This window comes from Rhea americana, unplaced genomic scaffold (genome assembly GCF_003343005.1).
Source record: "Rhea americana isolate MKP2758 unplaced genomic scaffold, rheAme1 scaffold_0, whole genome shotgun sequence".
In the NCBI taxonomy this organism is placed as follows: Eukaryota; Metazoa; Chordata; class Aves; order Rheiformes; family Rheidae; genus Rhea; species Rhea americana.
In genome coordinates, this window is record NW_028185037.1 from 17,107,049 (window position 1) to 17,132,876 (window position 25,828).

The 25,828-nt window shown below is 41.2% G+C and overlaps 1 protein-coding gene across 3 annotated transcripts in view; it reads right to left on the reverse strand.

Moving 5' to 3' along the window:
- Window positions 1–25,828, reverse strand: part of NDRG1 (N-myc downstream regulated 1) — a 39,635-nt gene that overhangs the window by 13,148 nt on the left and 659 nt on the right. The window contains exons 1-6 of one of the 3 annotated variants that reach the window (XM_085319991.1): window positions 25,762–25,794; window positions 13,898–13,976; window positions 11,168–11,203; window positions 4,012–4,117; window positions 2,390–2,510; window positions 75–137 (exon numbers count right to left, since the gene is read on the reverse strand). In XM_085319991.1, coding sequence (XP_085176117.1) covers window positions 75–137; window positions 2,390–2,510; window positions 4,012–4,117; window positions 11,168–11,203; window positions 13,898–13,960 — 389 coding nt within the window. In that variant the 5' untranslated portion in view covers window positions 13,961–13,976; window positions 25,762–25,794. Of the gene's footprint in view, window positions 1–74; window positions 138–2,389; window positions 2,511–4,011; window positions 4,118–11,167; window positions 11,204–13,897; window positions 13,977–25,758; window positions 25,795–25,828 lie in introns of those variants that run through there. The other 2 variants (XM_085320075.1, XM_085320154.1) reach the window with 2 other exon arrangements.

The window sequence follows — 25,828 nt, forward strand, 5'->3', positions numbered from 1 at the left end:
AAAAAAAAAAAAAAAAAAAAAAAAGAGAGAGAAAGAAAAAGAAAAGAAAAAGAAAATAGGAATTCTATGCTCACCCAAACTGTTTCAGGATTCCAGGAAGCATTTCAGCCAGTTGATCCATGGAGGGATATACGTACCTACAACAAATACATATTTGTAGTTTACTATACCACTTTCAGTAGACTAGTACAGTTAGGGACACAGTAGTCACCCTGGATTTAATACTGAATGTACTTATTACCAGATCAGTAACAGTTCAGTTCATACTGAATTCAAATCAGGAGCAAGTACTAGTGAATAATTTAGCARAAATACAACTGTATTCAATACGGTACTTCATGTGCATTACAGGATGGCAGATGTCTGTTCCAGCTGAGAGCAAAATAGGCTATCATGAACCTCTTCCAAGAAAATTTAACCCTTCATAACTTATGAACAAGTTTGAACTTCAGAGATGAAGTCTCAGCACCATGCACCGCATTTGCACTTTTAGTCCACCATAGAAAAAAGAAGTTTAATCATGTTGCAGAATAACAAACTTCAAAGAAATTTGGTAAATAATTTGCATGCATGTTTTCAGGGACAGACAAGGTCCTATAGCTATAAAATGAGGATAGGATTCTTTTAGTATGGATGGAGAAAAATTAAGTCATAGGGAGGGCTATGAAGCTGTTCAAGTTCTACAAAAACAGCCATAAATCAACGTCTCCTCTTTCCTGTGCAGCAGAAACAAAATTTTTATGAGAGGAAATTTTGAACAAAATCCTGATGGAGCAGCATGGGGAAAAAGAAAATCCCAAAGTAGYTGGAAAACACTTGTTTAGGAGGTATCCAAATCTGTTTCACATCAGGACTCGGATAGAAGCAGTCCATTTCCCTATAGCTAGTTAAGCACCCTAGTCACTAGCCTTAAGCTTTCACTGTGGGCAAGTGTTTTCACAGTATTCATGTCTTGAGCAAAAACTGGAAGTTCAGAAGAGAAACCAGCTCTGAGAAGCTTTGGAGTTAGTTCTTTGCAGGGAACCAAATCCAAAACAGTGACTAAACAAGAGTGTCAAGAAGTGACGCTAGCTTCACAAGCATCTTTATCTTTCACTCTTCTCTTGCAGGATTGATTTCCTACCATCTTTGACAATCCTCAATCAGGAAAAAAAAAWTAAATAAATTAAAATAAAAGAGGTATAGCTGAAGGAAAAGGAGACCAAAAGTAGACTACACCTAAAGACTTTCTGTACACTTTCCAAGAAACAGTGCTAAATTATTTTAAGCTCTTTTCATAGGGTTTGCTGTTGGGAAACTAAACTTTGTCATGAGAAAAGCACAGGTAGCAGTGAGAAYTGTGTCAGCCACACTCTTAGCACAGAAGCTGGCTGGTCTCAGCTGGGGGCTCAGAGACAGCACAACTCCTCATGAKGCCATGATGATGCCATTAAGTGCCTAGCATAGACCACGATAGCTGACCTATGCATTTGGTAATAYAGAAGTGTTAATCCTCACATCCTGAACAGGCATCAAGATGCTTAAAAGCTCATAATTTGAGCAAAAAAACGCAAGGGCAGTGACTGAAATAGCCCTGCTGGTAGAAAAATGGGCCAAGAACCTGGCCCATGGTGACCTCTGCAGCATCAGATCAGCTTAAAAATTAAGAAGGAGAATAGACCAGCTCATGCAACAGGAGTACATATAAGCTCCTTAAGAAGTAGTTCTTAAAGAACAACTGTTCTTTCCCTCAGCTTGTTGACTGCTCCCTTCCTCAGGAGAGATGAGCCTATCCAAGGGTCATCTTACAGAAACCTGTTCATTTGACTGAACGGGGCAAGCATTTTGGCCAGGACCATGATCATGGCACAGGAAATTTCCAAGATGTAACATCATACATTATACACATTCAGGAGCATGCATTTACAATATATATGCAGGAACATCACTTTGTTATGATTAGGCAACTTGGATTTCCCATGTAGCTTATCAACTTTATTCCTCAACATCTTCCACACTGCYAGTTCATAAAAATCACTGACTTACAAAAGACACTATATAGTGGCTAATGCCTGCCTTGCTTATTGTGTCAATTTAATTCTGTATTTGCACTCAGAAATAAGTCATTAAAACAAGGTGACCTTATTTAAATTGGCACCTATCAAGGAATTGTTTTTCAAGCAATCGAGCTAGAGATTAAACACCAAATTATAGCCCCAAAGTCTACTATGAACTGCCAAAACACAACAGGGCTCCAGTAACTTAGAGATGCCGTCTCAGGATTTAAGTGTAGGTGCCAACCTACATTTTCTTGCAAGTGCTTTTTAACTAAACTGCAGATCAAGACTCTTCTTCCAACTACAGGAACAGGACAGTTGTGAAAGCAGAGACCATTTCCCTGACAACTCACCCAGCTGGGAAGGATGCTGCTCCATCCTGCTGACCAGGCGCATCCACATGGCAAACTGCAAAATGCTGGGTGATCTCCTGCATATCCTCAAAATTGAAGAGCGGATTGAAGCAAGTTTTATCTTGAAAAGGAAAAGGAAAAACAAACTAGGAACAATTAAGCTCTTTCCTCGTGGCCAGCTAACCTTTACTCATTAGTTGTTCTGGAACTTCCCAGAAGTATTTGCATGGCACATCAAAATCCCAAGCAATTCTTCTTTGTTCAGAGGTAAAATAGCARTAAAGCCCAGTCAAAAGCATTCAGGTTTTGGCTTAGGTAGATTTTTCTGTTGACTCATCTAGCCATTTTTCTTTGGATCACGTCAAAACAGACGGAAAGTATTCAGCTCTGAGATGGAGACTTGTCCTTTTGCCCAAATATTATAAGATAAATATTACATTAGCAGCTGTTGCAGGCAATTCAAGACAAAAATGTTCAGCTGTGATATTTAAGGCTTCAGCCCCAAACTTTGAGATGATTTGATTTCTGATGTTTAAGGAATATTAATGTGGGGAGAAGGTTAGAATATTTTCCTCACATGGAAAACATGAGCTTTGGAGCACTTTCTTTCGGAGGCTTAAAAAACACCTGTTCAATATTCAGTCTGTGTTCCTGAATTGTCTCATGCTACACAATATACAAGAAAAATATTACTAGGGAATAGAAAACATTTTTAGCTGAAATCCAACACTAGGGGAATGTGCAAATTAGAGAAGAAGTTTCTCCCCGTATTAAAGGGGAAGAACTTATATTCACCATACAGATGGGCTTTGTAACTCTAAAAAGAAAAAAAAAAAAGTCTTAATCAAAGATTCTAGATTAAGCCCTACCCTAATCCACTGAAAATCAAAAATGAAGTAAAGCAGTTCCATTAAAAATAGGCAAGAAAACACATTCTGTCTTATGAATAATATCTTTTTTCTCCAGTAACCAGACTTTAGAGATCTACAGGTGTTTTTAAATGCAAGTGTTAACTGATTAAGGAACAGTAAGTTGCGTGAATCAAACAATACTGGTGAAAAGATCAAATTGAAGTAGATTTGGATATTGGGTCATTACTTTCTTGGATAACACAGATAAGAACATTTTTCTGAATAGTGACTGAGAATGCAATGCCAGCATTTATTTAGTCTTTCTGATCTGCATGAGACACCTRATGCACGTGAACCCCTAGCAGCACAAGACAGTTATCGGAGAACTACAAGCCAAGCACCAACARCATGCTCAGTCCTGCTGGAAACAGCCTGTCATCTCCTGTAGGTATTTTTTACAGCATTTTTACAAAGACCAGGGATTCCTTTGCATCTTGAAGTGAAATATTCTAACTAATTACTTGGAGGAGGAAAAGGAACAAAAAAAATCTGAGACTTCAACCAGCTCTAAAAGAAGGATTAGGTTAGGCACATCTCCATACAAAGGACAGTACTACCTGAAAGGCTGCAGTGCACATTACATGAACAAGGATCTGGGAAAGTTTTTAACCATTGTTGCTTCCATACCTTTGATTACTGCAGTAGTACATGGTTATAAATACCTAAATAAAAATGAAAATCTATGAAGACCTAAACARAAGGTCTACTTACGATTCAGCCCGATGTCATGGTATGTGAGGATGGCAGGTCTGTTGCCTTTGGGAGTCCCACACATAGTGACATGGACAGAACCATGCACAGTTTCCACATCTTGCTCCTGAAAAAGAGTGAGAGAAACCTGTCAGCTTCTGGCACAAGTGCTCAACTCAGCCCCCACTGCATCAGACCTTTTATCTTTGCTATTGCTCACAGTGAGTATYAGAGCACAGCTCAAAGGAGGAAAAAATAAATTCAGAAAACACTCAGCTGCTGCAGCAATTCAGATAGGTTTTCCACTGGGTAGCACAGTCCTGGAGTGTTTAAGTTGTACCGGAGAGTCTGAGCAAATAGAATTGGAGGATCACACCAAGGAGCTCGGCTCAACACGCTCCTCACYCCTGTCCCCACCAGCCGTCCCCGTGATGCCAGAGTCAACCCAGAGTCTTCTCGCAGCCCGAGGGACCTTTACAATTCCTCTCYGAATGCACTTCATTCTGCCATGGTGTGGGCTCTCTATACCCCTTCCTCTATAACCTCCCCACCCTAATGCCCAATGCTCTTATTTTTCCAGGATACCGACACCTTTAAAGTACTCTGTGAAGCATTTTACGTGTGGCTCTGATCTACTCCAGTCTCCTGACAGCTACAAAAGTACTTCAGCTACTCGCTCTAATCAAATGCAGAAGAAATAGTTTTAACTCCTGGTAAAAGTCAGAATAAGAAAGACCATCTCTGTGTATTAAAGCCTAAAACAAGGACAGCTGAGGACTATGGCATCTGGCACCTGCAAAGGTAGAAGTTGCTTGCCAACAGAAAAGGGTTCAGTTTTCCAGTAAAAGCCTTAACTTAGCAAATAACTACTCCTCCCCCTAAAGAAACCACTATTAAATAGCTCGTATTCATCACAGAGTAACCACGCTGTGGGGCCTTGTGATCATGGTAGCCTTCTCCAACAGACAAGACAGCCAAGCGCTAGCTTGTGTGGAGCCAAGTGCAAACAAGTAGTATGACCAGTGTTGTTGAGATGACTGAGAGAAACAACCTTTAAAAGCCTCCAGCTATCATTTGACATAATTGAAGCTTGTACCATTTAATGGATGTAAAAGTATGAACATCTGCATTACAAAAGCAAAGACCCCCAGCTTTTATTTATTAGATATTTAAGTAAGGCAAATGTGACCCAGAYGGTACTAAAATCCAGGGCATACAAAACAGTTCTCATTTCTTTTGCATTTGCAACTTAAGGTGGATATAAGCAGCCTGCTGGATTGTGTAAATCCTTCACAGGTGTAAAGGGAATCACAATGCAACAGATGTGCAAGACACTTATCCACCCTACTGTTCCACATTCACTGCAGTCAACCCAACAGTCAAAGCAATAGAGTTAAGCAGTATTGGCACTTCATGAGAACAGTTAATTTCCACACATGTCAATAAGTACAGCATACTCTCTGCTACTGCTACACTTCATGCAGTAAYATCCAGAGGCAAAGTCTAGGTCAACTCCAAATCTCTTACACATTATTCTGCAAAAACCATGAGCATRTAACTCTGAACACCTTTACGGAGAAAAGCCAGAAGCCCTTCTGAGCTCTGAAGCAAAGCGTTAACTTGATCCAGCTCTCAGCTCAGTGATTTGATACTTAATACACCACTCATTCTGTTGAAAATAAGGATGTTAGGCAACATCATTCCACAAGGCACCTATTTTTCTTGCAATCACACATTTACATCTGTTTTAAGGTACAATCACACCCATGCATGAAGATTCCAACATCAGGCAGGTTTGAATATCATTATCTGAACTCTATTATGCCAGAACAGTAATGTTCAGCTCTTAAATCTCTTCAGAGATTGTCCTTGGCATACTTACTGCATTGCTTAACAGGTAAGCTGTATCTTCCATATCCAACACCATCTTTAAGCAAAACAGTGTGATAAATCCAAAAAGTCAGCCAGAGGAGCAAGTAGCACGTTTTCTACTTCACCAAAGCAAGGAACTGGGTTATATAGACAAGCTGCTGTTCCACATAGGCTTATGACTCCCATAATGCCCAGCTCGAAAAATCAAACCAGACTAACTCAGGACGTCATTCTTAAATAGGATTTGAGTCAGGTTTGACCAGGAGAAGTGCTTATTTAATAGAGCTCAGACATCAAAGATGAACCATGTCCCTGCCACACAGTATGAGAAGTGTCAATCTTTAAGCCTGGGAATTAGTTACTCCTGTTCCCATTAGGTTTTGTTTAGTTTAGCTTTGTTTCAGGTCTTATCACAACYGCTAAAGTACCCAAAGCTGATTCTAAATTAAATCAGAAGCAAATTCATTTCCAAAAGCCAGGAGTAAAGATTACAGTAAGTACACAAAAGACAAATTAATTTTTCTAAGTCACAATAACAGAAAAGGAAATTTTACTTGAACTCTACTTTAACAGATTCCACAGTAAATAAACCAGCATTTAGTCTGATGTCTTCCTGCTCCAGGCACTGATGTTACTGTAGGTTTGATTTCTGGCAGGCAATAAGCTATTGTAGGAATATTAGTTATACAATACACCAAAAGAGATTTGCAATAGCTCCAGAATAACTGATATGTTTTCTGCCTTATATGTTCTTTCTATATTTACACAGCTTTCAACACAAGGCATAAGACACAGCAGCAACAGGTCAGCAAACCTTAACAACAGTAATGAGTAATCTATTTAATGCTTCTCCTGACAAGTGCTGAATACAGAAATAATTTCCTCTTTAAAGACTGATAAGCCTTTTGTATCATACTTCTGCTGTGAATGTTAGATCTTTTCAGTAATGGCCCTGAAAAAAAAAATGGAATACTTTCTTAGAAGAGATCACCTTTCAAGATGGCAAGAAGGAGAATTTTATTCTTTTATGTATGAAAAAGATCTGTTCAGGTTAGACCAAGCCAGACACTTGAACCTGCACATCCCAYTGACCTCCAGAACTAATTTTCCTGGAACAAGCAGCCTGGGTCTAGTTCACACTCATTATCAACTAAAAATAGGAGTATCTCTGAACTAATGACTGGTATAAATAACAGTCATTAAAAGCCAATTTAAATCTTCATCTTTACAACGAGACTCACATATTTCAAGTGGGTTGGGCTATTTTCCATTAGCATAAATGATTAACTACAAATAACAAGAATATTCTTCTAAAAAAACCTACCAATTCAAACCAGTTTCTCTAGTGGTGTCAAACCRATGTCTCCCCTGATCCCATCAAAGATCAGGAGATTTGGCTACGTGACGTGTGGACGAATGTTTTCAAAATGTAGAGCACTGAAAACAGATGGTAGCACATCCCAATCAACGTCAACATTACAGTAAGAGGCTCTTCAACTGATTTGTATTAAAACACTATCTTAGAAAAAAAAAATCCAAGATACACTAATCCGATAGAAGGATAAAGACAAACGCGCCATCTGTTCACATCTCTCACTTTAAGGGAGGTACAATCTTTTCTCAGTGCCCTAAAAAACACAGAGAGAAATGCTTTTGATACATGCAATTTAAGAGAGGCTATCTTAGTTTGGAAGAAGCTGATCCCCTTTAAAGTAGTTTAGTTAGTGTTTTTTGTGGGGAGAGGTTTTGGTCAAGTGATGTTTTCTACCATTTTGTCATGAGATTAGAAGGGTGAGGCAATCTGTAAGTGGATACCATAGTAAAGCTCATTTATTCTCTTCCTTCTGTCACAGCTAAGGAATATATGAATTGTGGAACATGTTTACAAACATGTTTAAAATGTCTAAAATATTTTGATAGCAAAATGCGCAATGCATTTGGGATATGCAAAATATTCCATATTTTATATTTTAACTCAAAACTCTGCATTCCATCAAGCTTATTTTTCAAATACATTTAATCCTCAAAGCCCACTTCATGCTTTTATTTAATTTATATTATGCCTGTTAAATACATTTCCCTTCTCTTGCTCAGAACTGAGGGAAAAGCTTCAGAGCTCTTAGAAAAATTGCTAGGAGACCATGTATTTTAAGTTTATATTACTATGAATACTTTGGCTCAATTCAAATGAGAAGTTTAATTTATTAACTACCCACTTATGCTGTTTTTTTCTTCCCCTCCCCCCCARATCTTGAAGATTTAAAATATTGAGCTTTTATTATAAACATTGCAATGGTGAGTACCAAATCCCTCTTACCCTAGAGTTATTTAACATTATCTCCTCTAGCTTTTTCTACCCTAAAATGGTTCATTTCAATTCATCTTGGATTTTACTAAAGGAACAAGTATTGAAGATGCAGCCAAGTACCCAATGCCAGAAGGAAACCCATCTGCTCCATCACACCATGAGGAAGGGCTGAGTTGTCTCCCGTTGCAAGGTGGCTGGCCCACTCTTGCCCCCCTCGAGGGTAGGAGGAGGAGGAGGAAGGCAGGAGGAGGAGGAGGAAGGCAGGAGGAGCACTGGTGTGCTGGTGGCTGTAGATGGCCAAGCGCCACGTGTTGCGGGGGACCAGCTCAGCTCTGCCACCTACAGCTGCTACGTGGCTCAAAAAGCTTTGCCTTTCCAGGGACAAAGCAGTTTCAYGCACTGCCTGCTTCCAAAATACAAAGTTAAGGGCAAATATACACATCACCTCCAACACTACCAAATTAGAGAGCTGATAAATATATTAAAACACAAATTACAACTAACATGTTTCCACTCAGACAGTATAAAGTAGGGCATGCTGTCCTGCAGCTGTTTCCTTAATTGTGCCAAAACAGGTATGTTTGGGTGGRAATATTCCCCTTATTGGGTGGCCAAGTAACTTGAAGCCTGAAAATTCACTTAATTTTTCAGGTAGGTGCCACAGATCCAGACTTGCAGCACCAACAGCAGAAGCTGTCGGTTCTTACGCTCATCACTTGTCTTGCCCCCCCCCCCAATAACTCCATGAAAGCTTTCCCCTAAAAAAAAATAGCTATAATCACGTCTTGTAGCGTGAACTTTCAGGAAGAGGAAGATCTGCTATATAGTGGATAATTTAAAACAAAAAAAAAAAAAAAAAAAAAAAAGAAAATCCACCCCATTTCACTCTAGTCTATCTAAAATAGCATGTGAAACAAGACTATTTCTTTCCAAATGTGAATACCTAGAGAAAGTTAATCTTGGAATAAAAACACCTCAGAGGCAGTCCTTAGTTTTCACCAGCAGCAGAAAMTAAGTTACTCAGTCTAACATGCCCCTAAACAGGTTGAGCAAGCTGCAAGCTATATGATGGACATCCATGTCCATACAGAGGCACTAAAACAGCTCCATCCTCCTGAATACTGAACATCTACTTTCTCAACCAGGTTTACCCTCTCCTAAGTGGGTAGCACAGGGGTCAGGTTGTTTAACACACATAACCCTCACTGACAAGAACCTCCTGAGCCACACATGACCTTCAAGACTTCAGTAACCAAGGCTCTCACAACAGCTTCAAGCCATGTTCTTCATAAGTCAACTGAAGAAAAACTTCAGGATGCACAGGGAGGTTACACATAAACATCCTTTCCAGTAGTATTTCTGAATATAGCAGGTTGAGATTGTTTTTCCACATTTTTCCTCCTTGAACTAGAACAAGGAAGGATTAAATTCTAAGAAAGATCATTAAAAAAAGAGCCAGCACAACAAGGCTAAATGACAAGAACCACCGGTCTGGATCAGCAACCGTTAATCCAAAACATGGAAAAAAAAAAAAAAAAAAAAAAAAAAAAAAAAAAAAAAAAAAAAAAAAAAAAAAAAAAGCTAAAGATTTAGAGAATTTGATCTTGCAAGTTAAAAATCTCTATATACACACTGTTTACAAACCAAGCAAATTTACTCCAAGAATAGAAATGAAATACAGGTCACTGCTAGTCAAATTTAATCAAAATACTGTAGTATTCCCTTTAGCAAACTTAATCTGGGATTCAGATTAATTTAGAACAAGTGATCAGTCTGGACCCAGACCAAAATCTCACATGCTGTGCAGTCTTGCAGGAAGCCACATAGTGACAATTTTGAACTTACATTTATCACGACTTCAGGTAGTAGATTTCATCATTAGAAAAATGAGGGGGGAGATGTAGATTAATCCTACGTTTTTGCTGTAAAAGTAAAGCCACTGAAAGATTCCCAATGAAGTGTCTGAATTAACCATCTCCCCTGTTTTCCAGCAAAAAGGATGCTTAGTTTGTGCTATGTTTTATCACCAATTTGCACAGTACCAAATTGGAAGCGTGTAAAGGCTYAAATAAAGTGCAATCTGTCAGAGTTTACAAAAAAGTTATTTTCTTCAAGTACACCCATCTGCAGATAYAAGAACTAAGAAGAATATAATAGCTTTCCCTATTCTTGCAAGCTCTATCTCCCTCTTTACACTTCCCTGATAACTTCCTTTTATCCAGCAAGCCTCTTTTCCCCAACGCGCACATCCTGTCCTCAGGGAGGTGAATTCACCATGCACTTTTTGTCGAGGCAGGTGCAAGCTACTTGCTCTCTCCAAGTTCAGTTCAGCACATCTCAGAGCTCGAGTTGCATCTTAAGAACCAGAGAAGACAAACTGCTCAGCCAAAAGCCTAACACAGCAAGAAAATACAAGAGGAGAGCTAAAAGACTAAGTCAGCTCTTCAAGAGATGACAAATGGGTACGGTGGGATACCACCATCTGATCCGTCTGTATATTTTATGAACTAATGTTCTGTCTAGGAGTAAACATACAGAAGCTACTGCCCTGGACAAAACTGATTGCTTAGTGTCGCCACGGCTCCACAGGCTTCAGTATTCATTGGTAAACTTTAATGGGATACAGTAAGAGGGACATTTCCTTAGAGGAAATGCACACCCACCACTAACGAAAGAAAATTAATTGGGGAAAGTGAGTGCATGTGTGCAGGCAGAGAAGGATATTTTGCTTTCACTAACACCGCAGAAGAATCTCATGCAGCAAGAATAGAGCTGTTCACAATCCTTTCACCTCTTTTGGATGAAACTTTCTCAGCTTCAGTTTGAAAAGACCTCCCGCAGTGAAGTCCCCTTCACTTCATTATGTAAGAACTCCATCCAGAGCCCTGTCCCACAATAACAGCATTTCTGACGAGTAGTCTCTCATTTCTTATCACCTTTTTTAAATAAAAATTCAGTTTCTCTTTTACCCAAAGAAAGAAGAGGAGCTTTACTTGCCTGAACATCAAAGTCTGGAAGGAGGCGAGTGATAGCCTGCGAAGAGATTAAGACATTAATGTAAGTAACTTTTGCAGCTACAGAAATCTGCTTTTACTTAAGCACTCAGACTTGTGTGCTCTAAGCCACAAATGTAAAAATTCACCATAGAGCTTTTACCCATTTATCTTCACAGCAAATGTCAAAGCAATAAAATATTGGCTTACAGACCAGCAAAATAAGGCACAAAACCCAGAATATCTTAAGTTATCGCTATAGTCACTGGACAAGTCAGAAGAGTAAAACACAGAACTTTTCCATTGCTTATTCCAGTCACAAGAAAGCTGACAGCCCACTTTAGTCCTTCCTAGGATGGAAGGTCTCTTTGTTAGGACATGCAATGGGCACTCGAAACTCACTTACGCAGCTGTTACTGGAATTTGGTTATGCAATGTGGAAGGTGGGAAGGATTTTATCCTGGGCAAAAACAGGCTTTGTTATGTTAGGGAAGCTGGCCAGACACGGAGGGGTCTGTTCCAACCTGTGACTGGCCATCAGTATTACTGACAACCTCCTGCCACTGTCCAGTATCCCTGCCAAGAAGGGAATAGGGCAATATCCTCCCCATCTCTGATGGTCTAAGATGTTTCACAACCTCAAAGAGAGAAACTCCTTAAAGCAACCCTTAGCTACTAAGCAGCACCAAATGTTAACTGTATTTCCATTAGGATGATCAAATACAGAGGGAAGAACAGCTTTGCAAAGCCTACACTYGTTATACTGCAGAGTGCAACAGGGAAGCCAAAGCCTGAAAGAGAAATACAGAGATAAAAAAGCCTAGGATCCTGTCAAGAAAGTCATGTAGCCCCAGAAGCCCAGGTAAATTAAGGACAGAAGACATCAGATGTACAACTGCTGTCTTGCATGATGAACTCCCAGCACTGCAGTACAACTTGCAGTTGTGAGCTGTGATCTTCATGTAAGTAGGCAGTGTCTTGTATATGAAAACAGGATATCTAAAGAGGTGACTGAGCTTGTGCAAGTCAGTTTGCACAGTCTTAGCAGAAGATGAGCATTCACTCTGTGTACGCCACATTTTTAACCTTGAGCAATTTGCTGGGTTGGTCTCTAGCTGTAAGAAATAAGCTATACTTAAATATTATAGTGTTCCAGTATAGTCTAAAATTCAAAGGAATATAAGTGGATATGGAATTCATCTAGACCTCCTATGACTGTAAGGTTGCATGACTGTTTAGAAGCAAAGACTCAACTATACAAGAAAACCTGTGTACAGTACAGCCAAAACGTGTCTTTAGRTTGCATCACCCACTCAACGCCAACTCCTTCTGTTAATTTTGTTACGTGCCAAGTGTCCTTCATGGCGATCATTTTTTCCACTTTTTAAAAATACATTAAACAATTTCATTTACTCCATGTTAAGAACGGCCACAGAGGAAATCAATGCAGAGGAACAGTGTGCCAGTTTGTGTATAGAGAAAATTTAAGGTAGCATCATGAATAAAAGCATATAGATGAGAAGCTGTATCTTGACAACAAACTCTACATGAGATAGAAACCCCSAAAGTTCTTCAATGTTAAGACATTTATTTGAAGAACTTTGAAACATAGATATTCCAGTAACTATGACACTTCTGCTCAAAATCTGCTTCACTTTGCTATTCCTGAACAATATTAGCATTAAAAAGGGGATCTCAGTTTCTGAAAAGTTTGAGTGCTGCTTTCACTGGTAGCCAAACAGGCTCTGCTTTCATGCAATGTCCTTGGCAAAGGAGCTCTGTTTAAAGTTTCTCCAGCCATTTCACTGCAGTCTTAAGTGGAAACGATTTTCTGAAGTGTTTATGCAACAGAGGTAGGGGACAAAAAAGAAAGTAGCAGATAGAGCAATGAATAGTTCTAGTAAAGAAAAAGAAGAAAATAGATTCATTATCATCAATAATTATAATCATTGTGAACAGAAGAAAAAAATATTATTTCTGAATCAAGGGAAAAGCTGACAGGTTCATTCATACATTGCAGTTAACACTGCAAATATAGTACTGCAAATACTTAAGTATTTGCCAAGAACATATCGAAGCACAGAGCACTATTATCATAGAACAAGGTCAGACAGGCACTGAACTCAGACACTGTGGGTGGAGAATTACTGAAAAATAGTGGAAGAAAAAAAAAAAAGGAAAAAAGAAAGAAACACAGCACAGTTAGGTAAAAAGGCTTAAGATATGCCACAGCCCACAAGGTATGCTTACAGCTTGTGTACATACAGCTGGCCACAGTCCTGAGAGCAGCTTGGCTGCAGCAAGGCAGAGCTCWGTGCAGCCTGAGAGGACAGGATGGGGCACGGTCATACTTCAGCACAGACACGTACGTGGCTCTCCACATAGTTGTGCCTCTTTTAAAGATACTGGTAAAACAAAGTCTGTACCCCTACATTTATTAGTCTACAGATATAGATGGATCTATATAGGAGTTCCAACTGGAACCATCTAAAATAGTTATAACTGTCATTATTCAAAAAAAAGTCACCATCAGAGGAGCACTCAAAGAACAAAACCAAAAGACAGAAAGAAAAATAACTAAGGCTAAATTTTGCCTTATTTTCAAAATTGCCCTCCTGCTGATGATCTTTCCATCTTCTCACACAATTTGCTAGAATTAATGTACTAGTAACTGTAGTTCCAATAATAACTCTGAAATACAATATCTGAGCTCTAAAAAAGTTTAAAGACTTACCTCCTCCTTCTCTACGAGAGGTTTCACCTCTGCAAGGTGAGCATCCTGGAACTCTGCTGACATGGTCAGTAGCTGATATCTGCAAAAATGATAAGATTTGTTCTTGACTTGTATCAAAGATTAAGTACAGAAGCAAATAAAGATCCCCTTCAGTGACCTGCTACCTCAGGTTACAGTTTAGAAGATCTTTACAAGAACATTATGAATCTCTTGGAGGAATCTATTCATTTATATGGAGTGCTGTAGTCAGACGCAAGACATTCAGTTTATTTTGGACATGGAAATCTTTTGGCTTAAGAGCACTTACAGCTCCAGCACAGCTGCACAATGCTGAGTGCACAGACCCCTGCTTCTAACCTGAACATCTAATTCGGGCAGACGATGTTTATTTGACCTTAACATTAAAGCTTGTTAAACTCAACTGGTGTTATGAACAGTTTATGAAGGTCTATATTAACTTAAGCACTTCAGCAATTTTCTGCCAAAGCACAGAAACACTTGCTAGATCCCCAGTACCAGTCTGTTGCCAAGACAAATTGAGCAGCAGACCCCTCTGCGGATGCAGCGTGATTTCTGCATGTTGAGCAGGACTTAGTTCAGTTCAGTGAAGAGTTTGCTCCAAATTAGGAGCTGCAGGATAACAGCATGTTTTTGTTCTCACAGCAGAGGATAAGGCGCAGGAGGTAGAGGGCTGCTCCATGCGAAGTTCGGCAGAATGAGCAGAAACACCTCTTTAAGGAGCTACTGAACCCATTTCAATGGCAAGATGAGGAACACAGAAGTCAAAGCAGGTTGAACATAATCTCCTGCTAGAGAAATGCATGTCATTTTCATGTGTTTGGGGGCAAAACTGGAATTCACTGAATACACAATGATAAAATRTATCAGTTCAGTTATTTCTTGAGAAAACTGTAGAATTAACTCTGAAGCATACTCAAAATGCAAAACAAAAGGCTGTAACATGTTGAGGACTTAAGTGCAATTGTAAACAAACATTTTAATCATTAGCAGTTTTCCCAAAGAGGGAAAACAAGATTCAAATCAATTCTTTAAACCATAGTTTCCTGCCTCCTTATTTGAATCAATAAGCCCAGCCTACCATCGACGACCTCATGCTCAAGAAGGGCTGTGAAGCCCGCAGTGGCAGTCAGGGGCAGGAATATCTTTGGAATTCAGCCCCATGGGTTAACTCAAGACACTTTTCCCAGGCCAAAAGTGTTCAGGTGAGAAAGTTTGCAAGACAGCTGAAAGCTGCAGAAAGCTGTGAAGTGGTAGGCACTGATTAAGAAAGCTAGTGCCGAACATCCGCTACAGCAGCGATGTGTGCAACCAGTTTCAGAATTTAGGAATCCTTACTGTAAGCTATGGAACTAGATGGATTTTTTTTTTCCCCCACAAATATTTACACTAGGGATTTTAAGCTTAGAGAAACTCTTCATGAATATTTAACCCACCACTTGAGGCACAAAGTAGTAACAAAACTGTCCTCATTCCAAATCATTGTAATCCAAATTTACAACAGGGCACCAGAGCTATTTAAATATAGTTAGAAAAGTCAAGACACAGTTAATTCCCCAGCAGTCATYCTGATTCACTCTTTTACTTCAAGTTTTCCAGAAAGTTTAGCCTACTTAAGATTTTTGATTGTAAAGAACAAGCTAGAACAAGCTAACTGAAGCTGAGTGGCATTTTAGAAACAGTGTAACATAGTCTCACAATTACAGCTATCTCTGTAATCTGCTGTTCTACACAGTGAGCTATTGTATATGGCAGAAAGGGGGAAAAATGAATGCTGCAGCAATATTTTGAGGTTGAAAATATTTATATGCAGATGCAGCTAACAAGAGACTTTTTGCACAGYAGCCAGTTCTGTCAAGACAGAAAAAGCACCTTAACGTTTCCCTGCGTTCTGCAACAGGGGCTAGAAGTAGACAAGGTTTTTCCATGTTTTGTCTATACAGGAGGCAAGTAAGAAGCCAGACTCCCCACAGTCTTCCAGTAAGAAGTGACTGATGGAACAATGCCACAGCTTGTGCTTGTGAAAGAAAGCTGTTTACATGGGACAGTTTCAGATTTTCAGGGGGCCAGATCATTGATTACAAATGACAAATAAAACAGCGCCAAAGAGAACTGCACCGATGCCTTTCCTAGCCTTAAAAAAAAGAACAATACTGTTTTCATAATAGTTCAAAGTTGTTGCTCGATGTTTCCGAAAGCATCAACGCTGGGAAGTGCTGACAAGCAGATCACACTACTTCCATAAAGGTTTACTGAACAAAAGCTTAATGWGCAACAAGTCAATGTGCTCACTTCTGGAACCAAACCAGATCTTTAAACTGCAGTATATTTTCATGGCAGGCATTTCCAAGTTCTGGGTTTTCCTTCTCTCCATCAGCAACACCTGAAACTTTCCCATCAAGAGAGAACCCTGATCACCCAGCGGGACAACCTGCCATTTGCCAAAAGTGGCAAACAAAGTCCTGGTGTCTGACCTCGTTGTAAAAAACCATCCTACTTTCAGAGGAGAAAGTTGTTGGGGGAAGTGGTTTTGTATCATCTGTGCTCAGTACAAGTTTTATAATATGTAAATGGATGCTTCTGTGCTCCCTTTGACATGGCTTAAAGCCAATGCAACTGCAGGACTGTCCTAAACAGGTAACCATAAAGCATTGCTTTATATACGTCTCAAAACCCTTGCCTTACCTAAGTGTTCAAAATTCAAAGTTCACTTATATCTGCAAGCATTTGTGCAAACTTGTCAGCTCTAAGAAAAACATTTCCCCCCCCCCTCTCTTTCACTCCAGTTTGCCCAGTGCTGCGTGCTCAGAGGTCGCAGGTTCTCTCCTCCAGGACCAGCTGCCACGTCCRAGCGGGCTGCCACCAACCTGTGCCCACTTATGAGCCAAACTGTCTGGAACCACAGCTTGAAAGTTTATGTTTCAAAACAGTCATGCCTGTAGCTGAGGCTAATTAAAGATTTAAGGCACCTTTGCTGCTGGTAAAGTCCTTTAAAAGTGATCACACGTGTGTTTTGCCAAGTAGCAGGAAAAGCAGCAAGGCAGCTTAGAGGGAGCAGAGGGGCAGGGGCAGGGGCAGGGTAAAGCAGTCTGTGCAACACATCACTAATGTCCTTCAAAAAGGCTTTTCTGAACCGAGCCCAGTCCAAACCCACTGCTCCCAAATCAGCAAAGTTTCCTTAACAAGACCAGTGCTCAGGAATCATTTCCTTGGCCCTGGTTATTCAGCTTTTATCAATTCAGAATATATCCCAGAATATTCCTTGTAGGAATACAGGTAAGTGGAAGGGTGACACTTTGACTTTATTCTGCAGTTGATCAAAGCACTATTGAAACAAGCAGGTTTGGGCAAGGAGAGAGAGAATTTATAAAATGCCACCAGAGCTTTGCCAAAGTTGATTAGCAAYGATTGCCATCGGTCGCAGCTCTGAATCAGGTATACACCACTAGAGAGCAAATCATCACGCAGCTCAGACCTCTGACAGTAAACCCAAGAAAGCTACTGCGACGCTCGAGCATCGCTTGCGGCTTCACCATCAGCCAACTAGGCCCTTCCTACTGATTAACAGCAAGCACTGAACTAGTGTCCACCCCGCCCTCCCCCCAAAGAAGTTTATGGCCACTGTAAATTGGAGAGGARCTTGAAAAAAAACCCATCTCACGTAAAACAAAATGAGTAGAGTTCAACTAAAGACACCGGTGCATGGTTATGCCAAGACATCGTAGCTATACTCCACAACACACTCTCATTAGGTGCAGTTCACAGTTCAAATAGTTCATAATAAACAGCACAAATCTAGTCTTCCTATTTATGATTCATTTGAAAATTATTCATTTTGCAATTCATGCATAAGTACCTGCCTACACTATTCCCCATTTAAGCTATTCTCTGCTGCAGACATTGATGTCGTGATCTCCATGGAGCACCATCCAAGTTACCGACATAGTTCCACAAAATAAATCAAGAGGTTTTAATAACAGTGATTCTTCCACAGTTCTTCCTCTCCCTTAAAAAAGAGAAAGTCTCCCTTTTGACAGTTAAGTAGCATCGAATGAACAGTTTGAACAGTAAGTGCCAAAAGTTGGAGATGCTGAACTACTTAGGACTTGTTTCCCTGAGCTGCTGGTAATTCCATGATAATCTCAGTTTGCAATTAAAAGTTAATAACCTGAAACCAAGGAAGCAAGCTTGGAATAGTAAGCCCTAAATCACCTAAAGTCTCAAATCARAAAGATAAAGAACCAAAGTGTATTTCTAAACTAAAAAAAGCCTTGGGGAACTGAAACAGTTATGCAGCCTGATGGCCTGCAGCCTGAATGTTTGGGGCTAGCAATACTGTGAGCCTCAGAACAACAGTAAATTTTGATCCACAGATGGTCTGTGAATCGCTGTCACCCAGCCCTCTTAAAGCCCAGAACACCACAGGCACTCGATTTAATTTTTGCTATTTCTAACCAATTGGCTTTTATTTCTTCTTAAATTCCTTTGTGACCTACCCCACAGTCAGCACACTTTAACGAGTGCTATAGTTGAAAAAGAGCACTCAGGCTGCTGCCTGCCTCACCCACTGGTTTTACTGGCTTAACAGCAATGCTCAAAGCCAAAAAACCAAGAAGGGCTTAAAGTTTTAGCCATTTTTAAGGTTAGATTTATGCAATGGGCTAATCGAGCTGATTATCAAACTGAAAGGTTTWGGCCAAGACCTTGAGTCCTGTGCCAAACAGTCAAATTAAGCCACAAGGAGACGACCGTATGACTGAGCTAGCAGCTGATCTGCCGCTGGGCTCCAGCTCACGGAGCGTGGATGCTTCACTGCAGCATTTCTCACAGCTATGCTTGCCTCTGCTTTCATCACATCCTCATGGCCAGAAAGCCAAGATCTCCAGGCTCTTCTCCAGTCCTTTTGTGAYAGCTGTTTCACTTGTACCATCGGTACAAATGCCTGTAAACGCACAGAGTCATTCAGCTGCAATCACTTGGGGTTCAGACACAGCCTTTAACCTGCAAAGTGGTCAGACCAGGGACTAGTTACTCCCCATGTGCATGCTATATTCTGGCAGCTGTAAGTTAATAGTAGTGTTAAAACAAGCTGAACTGAAGTAACCCCTCTATTCCACAGATGGTAGGAAACACTTAAGAAAACTGTTGCAATACAGTTTGCACAATACTTTCACTGAGGGATGAGCTGAAGAATGTTCCTTGGAAAGTTTGGGTTCCTTCTCTGTTTCACGGGAGCAAAAAATCTGGCTCACACACATTTGTCCTCTCCACAGTGGTGTAARTTAGTATATTCCTAATTTGCAGGGAAATGAAGAACTTGCAACAGTCTGAGCTGGGTTTCTGCTTCAGCAGCTGCCAATACTGCCTAGACTACAATACCACAGCTCCAGGAAGAAGAGATTACAAACCCTGATGAAGTTCTGAAATTGAGGTTTCTTTAACATCTGGCATCTAAAACTGCTTCCAGTCACACTTCTGTGAAACTAAAGTCTCCAACAGTAAGTAGTTTCTTTAAAGAACTTAAATACCAGTGCTTGCACAGGACTTTCTARCTATGACAGTAGCTATCATCCCAACATGCTTCCTCAAACAGCAGTTTTCAGCCGACACAACTGCGAGTGGTTCTTCCTCAGGGCAACGGCCTGGTACGGCGTGTGGGGAAGGGAAACCAACTGCTTGCATGGGAAGATGCCAATATCTCATTGGCAGTCTAAATTTATTTAGAAATGTGTTCTGCCYATTTGTTCTGATGCCAGTATTGTCCTTCAGCTTTAAAGGATTCCACGCTGTGGGTGGCAAGCACCACAGGGAGAAAAAGAGCAAAGAGCTATCAGATGTCTTCCCAGGCTTCGTTTTGTTGCCCAACCAAGCCGGCCCGTCTCCTTTCCCTTCCCAAACATCCTCCTCACCCTTCTCCGCATCTGTCTCACTCTCCCAATTTGACTGCACAATTAAAGGTCTCAAGCAAAGATTAAAGGCAACGCGTTGCTATGAATACTCACACCTCCTCTGCACCTGGGTGTGAGGCTGGACTTTGGGAGCAGAATAAATGAATACTGCAAAGATGCACTAGGCATTTCATAACATGGAAGAGACTGCTTTTGCCACAAAGACTGCAGTCTAAGCAGACAAGAAACAAGCTATTGTTCCTGCAGCTCAGTGTCAGGCCATGCTTCCCACCCCCTCCTATTTTCAATCTGCCATGGCTTAGTAGTTCATAGCTTCTGCCCAGCTGCAACTACTTCAAAAAGTGGGTGGTTCCTGCAAGTTAGAGGCAAAAAACATACTGAGATTATTCCAGAAGGAACAGGCTTGTAGTATACTCAGAGATGAAGAATGTTATTTGGCTCTAGGTTGCACCCCTGCAAGCACATAGTGGTTTCTTTTTGTGCGTTTTGCATTTTCATGTTGATATTGCAAAGCTAAGCACTCAAATTGCGAAGTGTCACAGTTAAGGCTGACGGTGCATCTTAAATTAATTTATTAGGTCATATACAGATTATGGCTTCTGAGTTCAAACACTACTTGTCCTGTCCCATTAAAATTGCTTGCTCATTGCTGCTTTAAGTTTTCTTTAGAAACCCTCGTCGATGTGTCTGAGCTAACATTTTCTGTGACAAGTGCCTAAGTTTTTGTCCAATTTTTAAAAAAGAAAGTAGAATTTATGGATATTAATTTGCTCCTGCAAGCTCAACAACCCTATTAAACTATCTTTGGGTCACAGACTTCTCTTGCCTGTGCATCTCAGCACCTGGAGGCACGTTACGATCTTCACAAGGGCTGAGCACACTCTGGCCTACAGCACAGCAGCAGAGAYCGGTGAGTGTGTGTCTGAGTTAACACTAGGGCCAGAATATTCCTTGCTTCTCAAAATAAAGCTTTCAGATTCCTTCAGGATGGACAACAAGCAGTTCTGCATCCTTGCATGACTATTTTCAAAACATTATCCACCCATTCTCCAGGTTAGCATGCACTATAGCAGGCAGGAAACCATTTGAGAATTTCAAGTTTTTTCCAGACTTCACTTACAAGAGGGGTTGAAGTTATCCATGCCCATATCACTATTTAAAATCAGGATTGTATATAACTTTGTAAAATGCAGTATGTTTTACCTGAGGGGGGGAAGGAGATGCTTTTAAATTATATTATCTAAGAAAAAAAATATTTTGAATTTGCCAAAATATAAAAGGTCATTATAAAACTGCAACGCCTCTGTTTCTTAAAATAAGGATGTAACATAGTATGATGTAACTTCATTCAAGGATACAAACACATCCTAAAATCTAGCAGAAGCAAGATCTTTAGAGCACCCTACAACTGTAGCAGCAGGAAAATGACATCAGTCTGGCAATACACATGGGAGCATCCTGAAGGAAGCAAACTAGCGACCTGCAGCAAGAGCAATCCTTCCTTCCTTCCTCCTGCATTTCCCTCCTGCATTTCCCGTCTGGACGGCTGCGTGCCCTGCTGACAAAGAAATTCTCCTTTATCAACCTTCTAACTCTTCTGTTATACCTTATGCCTGCTATTAAATACCTTCATCTGTTTRGGTAGACAACTCCCTTGAGTTGAACACCAGTGCCTCCACCTACAGGATCTCCTTCAGAGGCATCACAGATTATGATCCTTATCATTTAGATTTTCCTTCCCCAAAATTAGGATTTCTGTTAAGRGATAAAAGTTCACCGTGTAAGAGTAGTGAAACAACACAGACAGAACAACAACAACAAAAAGGAGGATGAAAGCACATAAAGAATGTATTTGAAAGGTAGKTTTTTTGCTGTACTAGATTATGTTCTTTCCATTAATTTTTGGATCATCCATATGGTGCCAGCAGACTACCCATACACATCCATGGTAGAAAAGCAGCTAAAAGAGCTACACTTTTGAAGTTATACTTAGTTCAGACAGGAAGTAGCCAGTGCAGAGTTTGGAAAAGTACTGGAGATCCAATTTTAAAACTGAACTCCAAAAGGAAGATCCGCATTGACCGAATTCCAGCTTGTAAAGAAGAAAAAACCTGACTGACAGATGAAAGAGACATTAGAACTGCGGCAATTAACTGAAAGGAAGTAGCACAAACCCCAAAAGAAACATAGGAAACACCATTGGTCACGTAAAGTAAGAGCAGTAAAAATCAACATACATCCTGCTTTGTACGAACAGATGCAGCTGTGAAAAAATTCATTGGCAGGGACGGTGCAGCTGCGCAGCAGCGAGCGCAGTGCGGTGCTCCCCTGCACGGGGACYGTCCCGTTTGACTCCGTACCGCCGGGCATCACCCAAAAACAACACTCTCGAGCCAGGTATGAAACTAAACAGGCCTGATCCTGCACCAGGCTCTCAGTGAAAACCGAATTCATCTCCCTCATTCCGAAACACAAGAGCTGGTGCGTTCGGGTCTGCAACGTGGATGATTGCCATCTCAACCCTCCGAGCACCTGCTACGCCTAATTAAATGATAAGTAACAGTACCAATTCTTAGGGACTCTCAGGATTGAGTTAAATTATGCCATCATCACACTTCAATGATACACCGTCACCACGTTCAGGAGAGGCTTTGAATGGTTTCTTACTGCTACTCTAACTCCGCAGCCAAAGGGAATTAACAGTGGGGATTACCTCCTGCTGGCCAGGCCTGCTGAAGTTACCCCAGGCTCTGGGAGCAACAGAGACAGGAAAAAAAACATCATTTGAGAGAAACATCAAGTTCAATAGCCATTATATTCATAGCCATTGATTTCCAAGAGGCCTAACCCAGATTTCAGTCATCTGTAGCAACACACAATACAAAATCTGAAAACTGTGTTGCTTCTTTTAAGAGTCCAGTAAAGTTAGTGTATTTCYCATGACTTCCCAGTGTTAAAAACTACTTTATTTGTTACTTTTGAGACAGAGCTTTTGACAGATAGTCCAGAGATACCCTGATCTGCCAAAAGCTGGAGATACCCTCGCCACTCCAACCTCTAGGAAGTTCTTCGGCAAGAAGGCTGAAGGGACCTTTGAGCATTAGGTAAGTTTAAGAGTATATACCTAGAAACTGAAGGTTTTACACACAATGTCATCTTACTTGGTGAAACAGAGGTACTGACAGGAGAGAGTAAGCTCTTCTACACTTCCTAAATTTTTTTTTAGGCGCTGTGGCACAACGTGAAAGTTAAATGTAAACAAACTGCTGATCAGAAGCAGTCTTCAGTCCTAAGAATCAGCRGTTAATCACTATCAGGATCAAGTGGTTGCTGCATTAATAAACATCTYCTGGTTTCTGCAGTTCGCTTTTTACTTGCCAAACCTGACCAACTAGAGAAACTCACTGGTGCTGCATACAGCTCAGTCCTAGAGCTGAACTGATCCAGGCCACTAGTTCCCTGGGCTGTGCTCCCCCCTGCTAGCAAAAGGGCTTGTGTTGCTTTAAGCTTCCAGCTGTATGCGTAATGTAAACAAAGCTGATCCACCATAATTAGAATTCTCATTTCTGAGAGTTTCAGCTTCTGGTCGTCATCTTTCTGAAGGACTTCAAGCCAGTTCTGTATCTTTTCTTTCATTCTTGTTTATTCAGGCAATAAAAGCAGAAAATGTCTTATTACATACTTGTTTAGCATTTAGCACAACAGGTTCCCAGGCTCTAATGAGATTAAGTGTAAAAACTGTATTTTCTGCCTTATAACTATTTTTGGAGACCARCTCCCATGCTATACTGTATCTGAAGATGCACTGTGATTTCTCATTTAACTGGCATAATGCAATAAGGAATGTTCAAAAAACAGAATATTTCCCACTGGAATAAAGAGAATTGGAAAATCCTGTTGCTTTTACTAATCATTCTTTTAAATGTAATCTACCCAAGTCATCTGTCACGGTTCTAGCATTCCTTTTGCTTTTGGCAGGAACAAAAAAAGCCATTGTCCAGCACAGAAACAGCAAAACCGGAGGAGTCTGCTGGAGGAGCCTGCTTGTCGGTGGGGTTGGTGCCTGCTCCCACGAGGTGGCTCTCCCTCAGCAGGGGCACACACAGGACTTCGGCTACTGTCAAATCCTGCAGGACCTCGACACTTCTAACATCTCTATCCTGTGGTCACCTTGGGTGAAGTGGCGAGTGGATGAAAGGATGGCAATCACTACATAAATGCTTTTTCCTAAAGGAATCAAGTGAAAAACCACAGCTTGTCAAGACCTTCTAGACTCCCTTCCACCAGTTTGGTTTGAGGACAGCCACTTTGTAGTGCTCTCAAGGGAATGATTTCATCTTTCAGTTGACATATTTCTTGGAGGAATTTTGGGTCAAAGTTGTCAGAGTCCAGCCTGCTGAGGTATCTGCTGTACTGCACTGCAAGGAACTCAAAGAGGCTGTGGCGTCCAACTCCCCAGACCCTCATTCCATGCAATCTGCTCTGTTCATCCTGCAAAACACCACGTACACAAAACACCACGTACGCAAACCATATACATCCTCTGTACTCTCTCATTACAGCATTAAGAATGGTTTCATTACATCACTATTTTCCAGGAGCCTCTGTATGTCAGAATACATGCCAAGTCCTCCTGACCAAAAATTATTTTTTGAAGGCAGAGAGCTTATTAGGACTCCAGGGACTGTACAAACTTTTAAGAAACACTGTTTTTGCTGCACAGGCTCCTCAGTTTTACCATATCATCTGCAGTCATGAAATGCTTCCTCTTGCTCTAGCTACGTTAGACTATAGTAAGTTGAAAGTGCACAAGATTTTTAAAAAACTGCTCCTACCACCAAGATCAACATGCTGTCAGTTTAATGCCACTTACTGAAGCTTTCCTCCAAGTTATGTCCATAACAAGCCTATAACTGCCAGGCTAAAAAAAACAAGACAGGCTTTTCCCATGTTTACTTGAAGCATCAGACAGCTCCTGTTTACAGAATATCTCCAGTGCTTGCCCTGGATAGTCAAATTTTTCTGCAGTTGTTTACTTTTGACACTTACATCTCCCTGCCCTCTCCCTTAAGGAAGGGAAAAAAAAAAAAAAAAAAAAAAAGATCAAAATCCACAGGAAGTCAAACAGTGCAACAACTAGCAGCCAGGCTGTTCCATGCCCCTATTACTAATTTTCTAGGTTCAAAATACAGCACCTATTTAAAGAGACAACTCAGGAGATAAAGAGTCTGAGTAATATATTTGATAACTGTCTCTGTCTGGGACCTGRAAGGAGCCTTCTTCTGGGAAAGAGGTGCAAAAGCAAGCAAGGTGGGCTTCCTAATGCAGTGGGTAACGCCAATGGGAATGCTAGTTTGCAAGTGTTTCATAGGCAAACAGTAATACAACGGAAACGTTAACCAAAACATCCTCAGTGCCAGAAGTCAAATGACACGTTATGTCATCAGCTCCGGTCCCCGGACGGCACTCGCTCTGCAAACACTACCCTGAAGTGCTCCACGGCAGGGCCTGCAGGTGCTCAGCAGGAAACTGCATCTGTCTCCACGCATGACCACCACAACCCCGCGGACACTCATCACACCACTCATCTGCAGCAAACTCCACGCAGAGCTGCGAAAGCAGGACGCCAGGAGCCCACTGCCATCAGGAAAGCCTCAGAGCTGGTTTCAGAGCTTATTTTCTCCCAGCTCGGTGCTGCAACAGGCGAGAGCGACGCGCAGCACCGCTCCCCCAGTGCGCAGCCCCCGGCTTCCCACCACCTCCCTGGGCGGCTCGGACCGAGAGGAAGGAAAGGGGCTTATTAATAAAAAATAAAGAAAGAAAGGAAAGGAAAAGGACGAGAAGTGATGCTCAGGGGCCCATTCCCGCCCCCTCGCGGGGCGGCGGGGCCCGAGGCACGGAGGGACCCCGCCAGCGCGGCTCCTGCCTTACCCGCCGCCGCCGCCGCGGGAGCCGCTCTCCGTGCGCCGCCGCGCTCCTGCCGCCGCCGCCCGCGGCCGCGGGG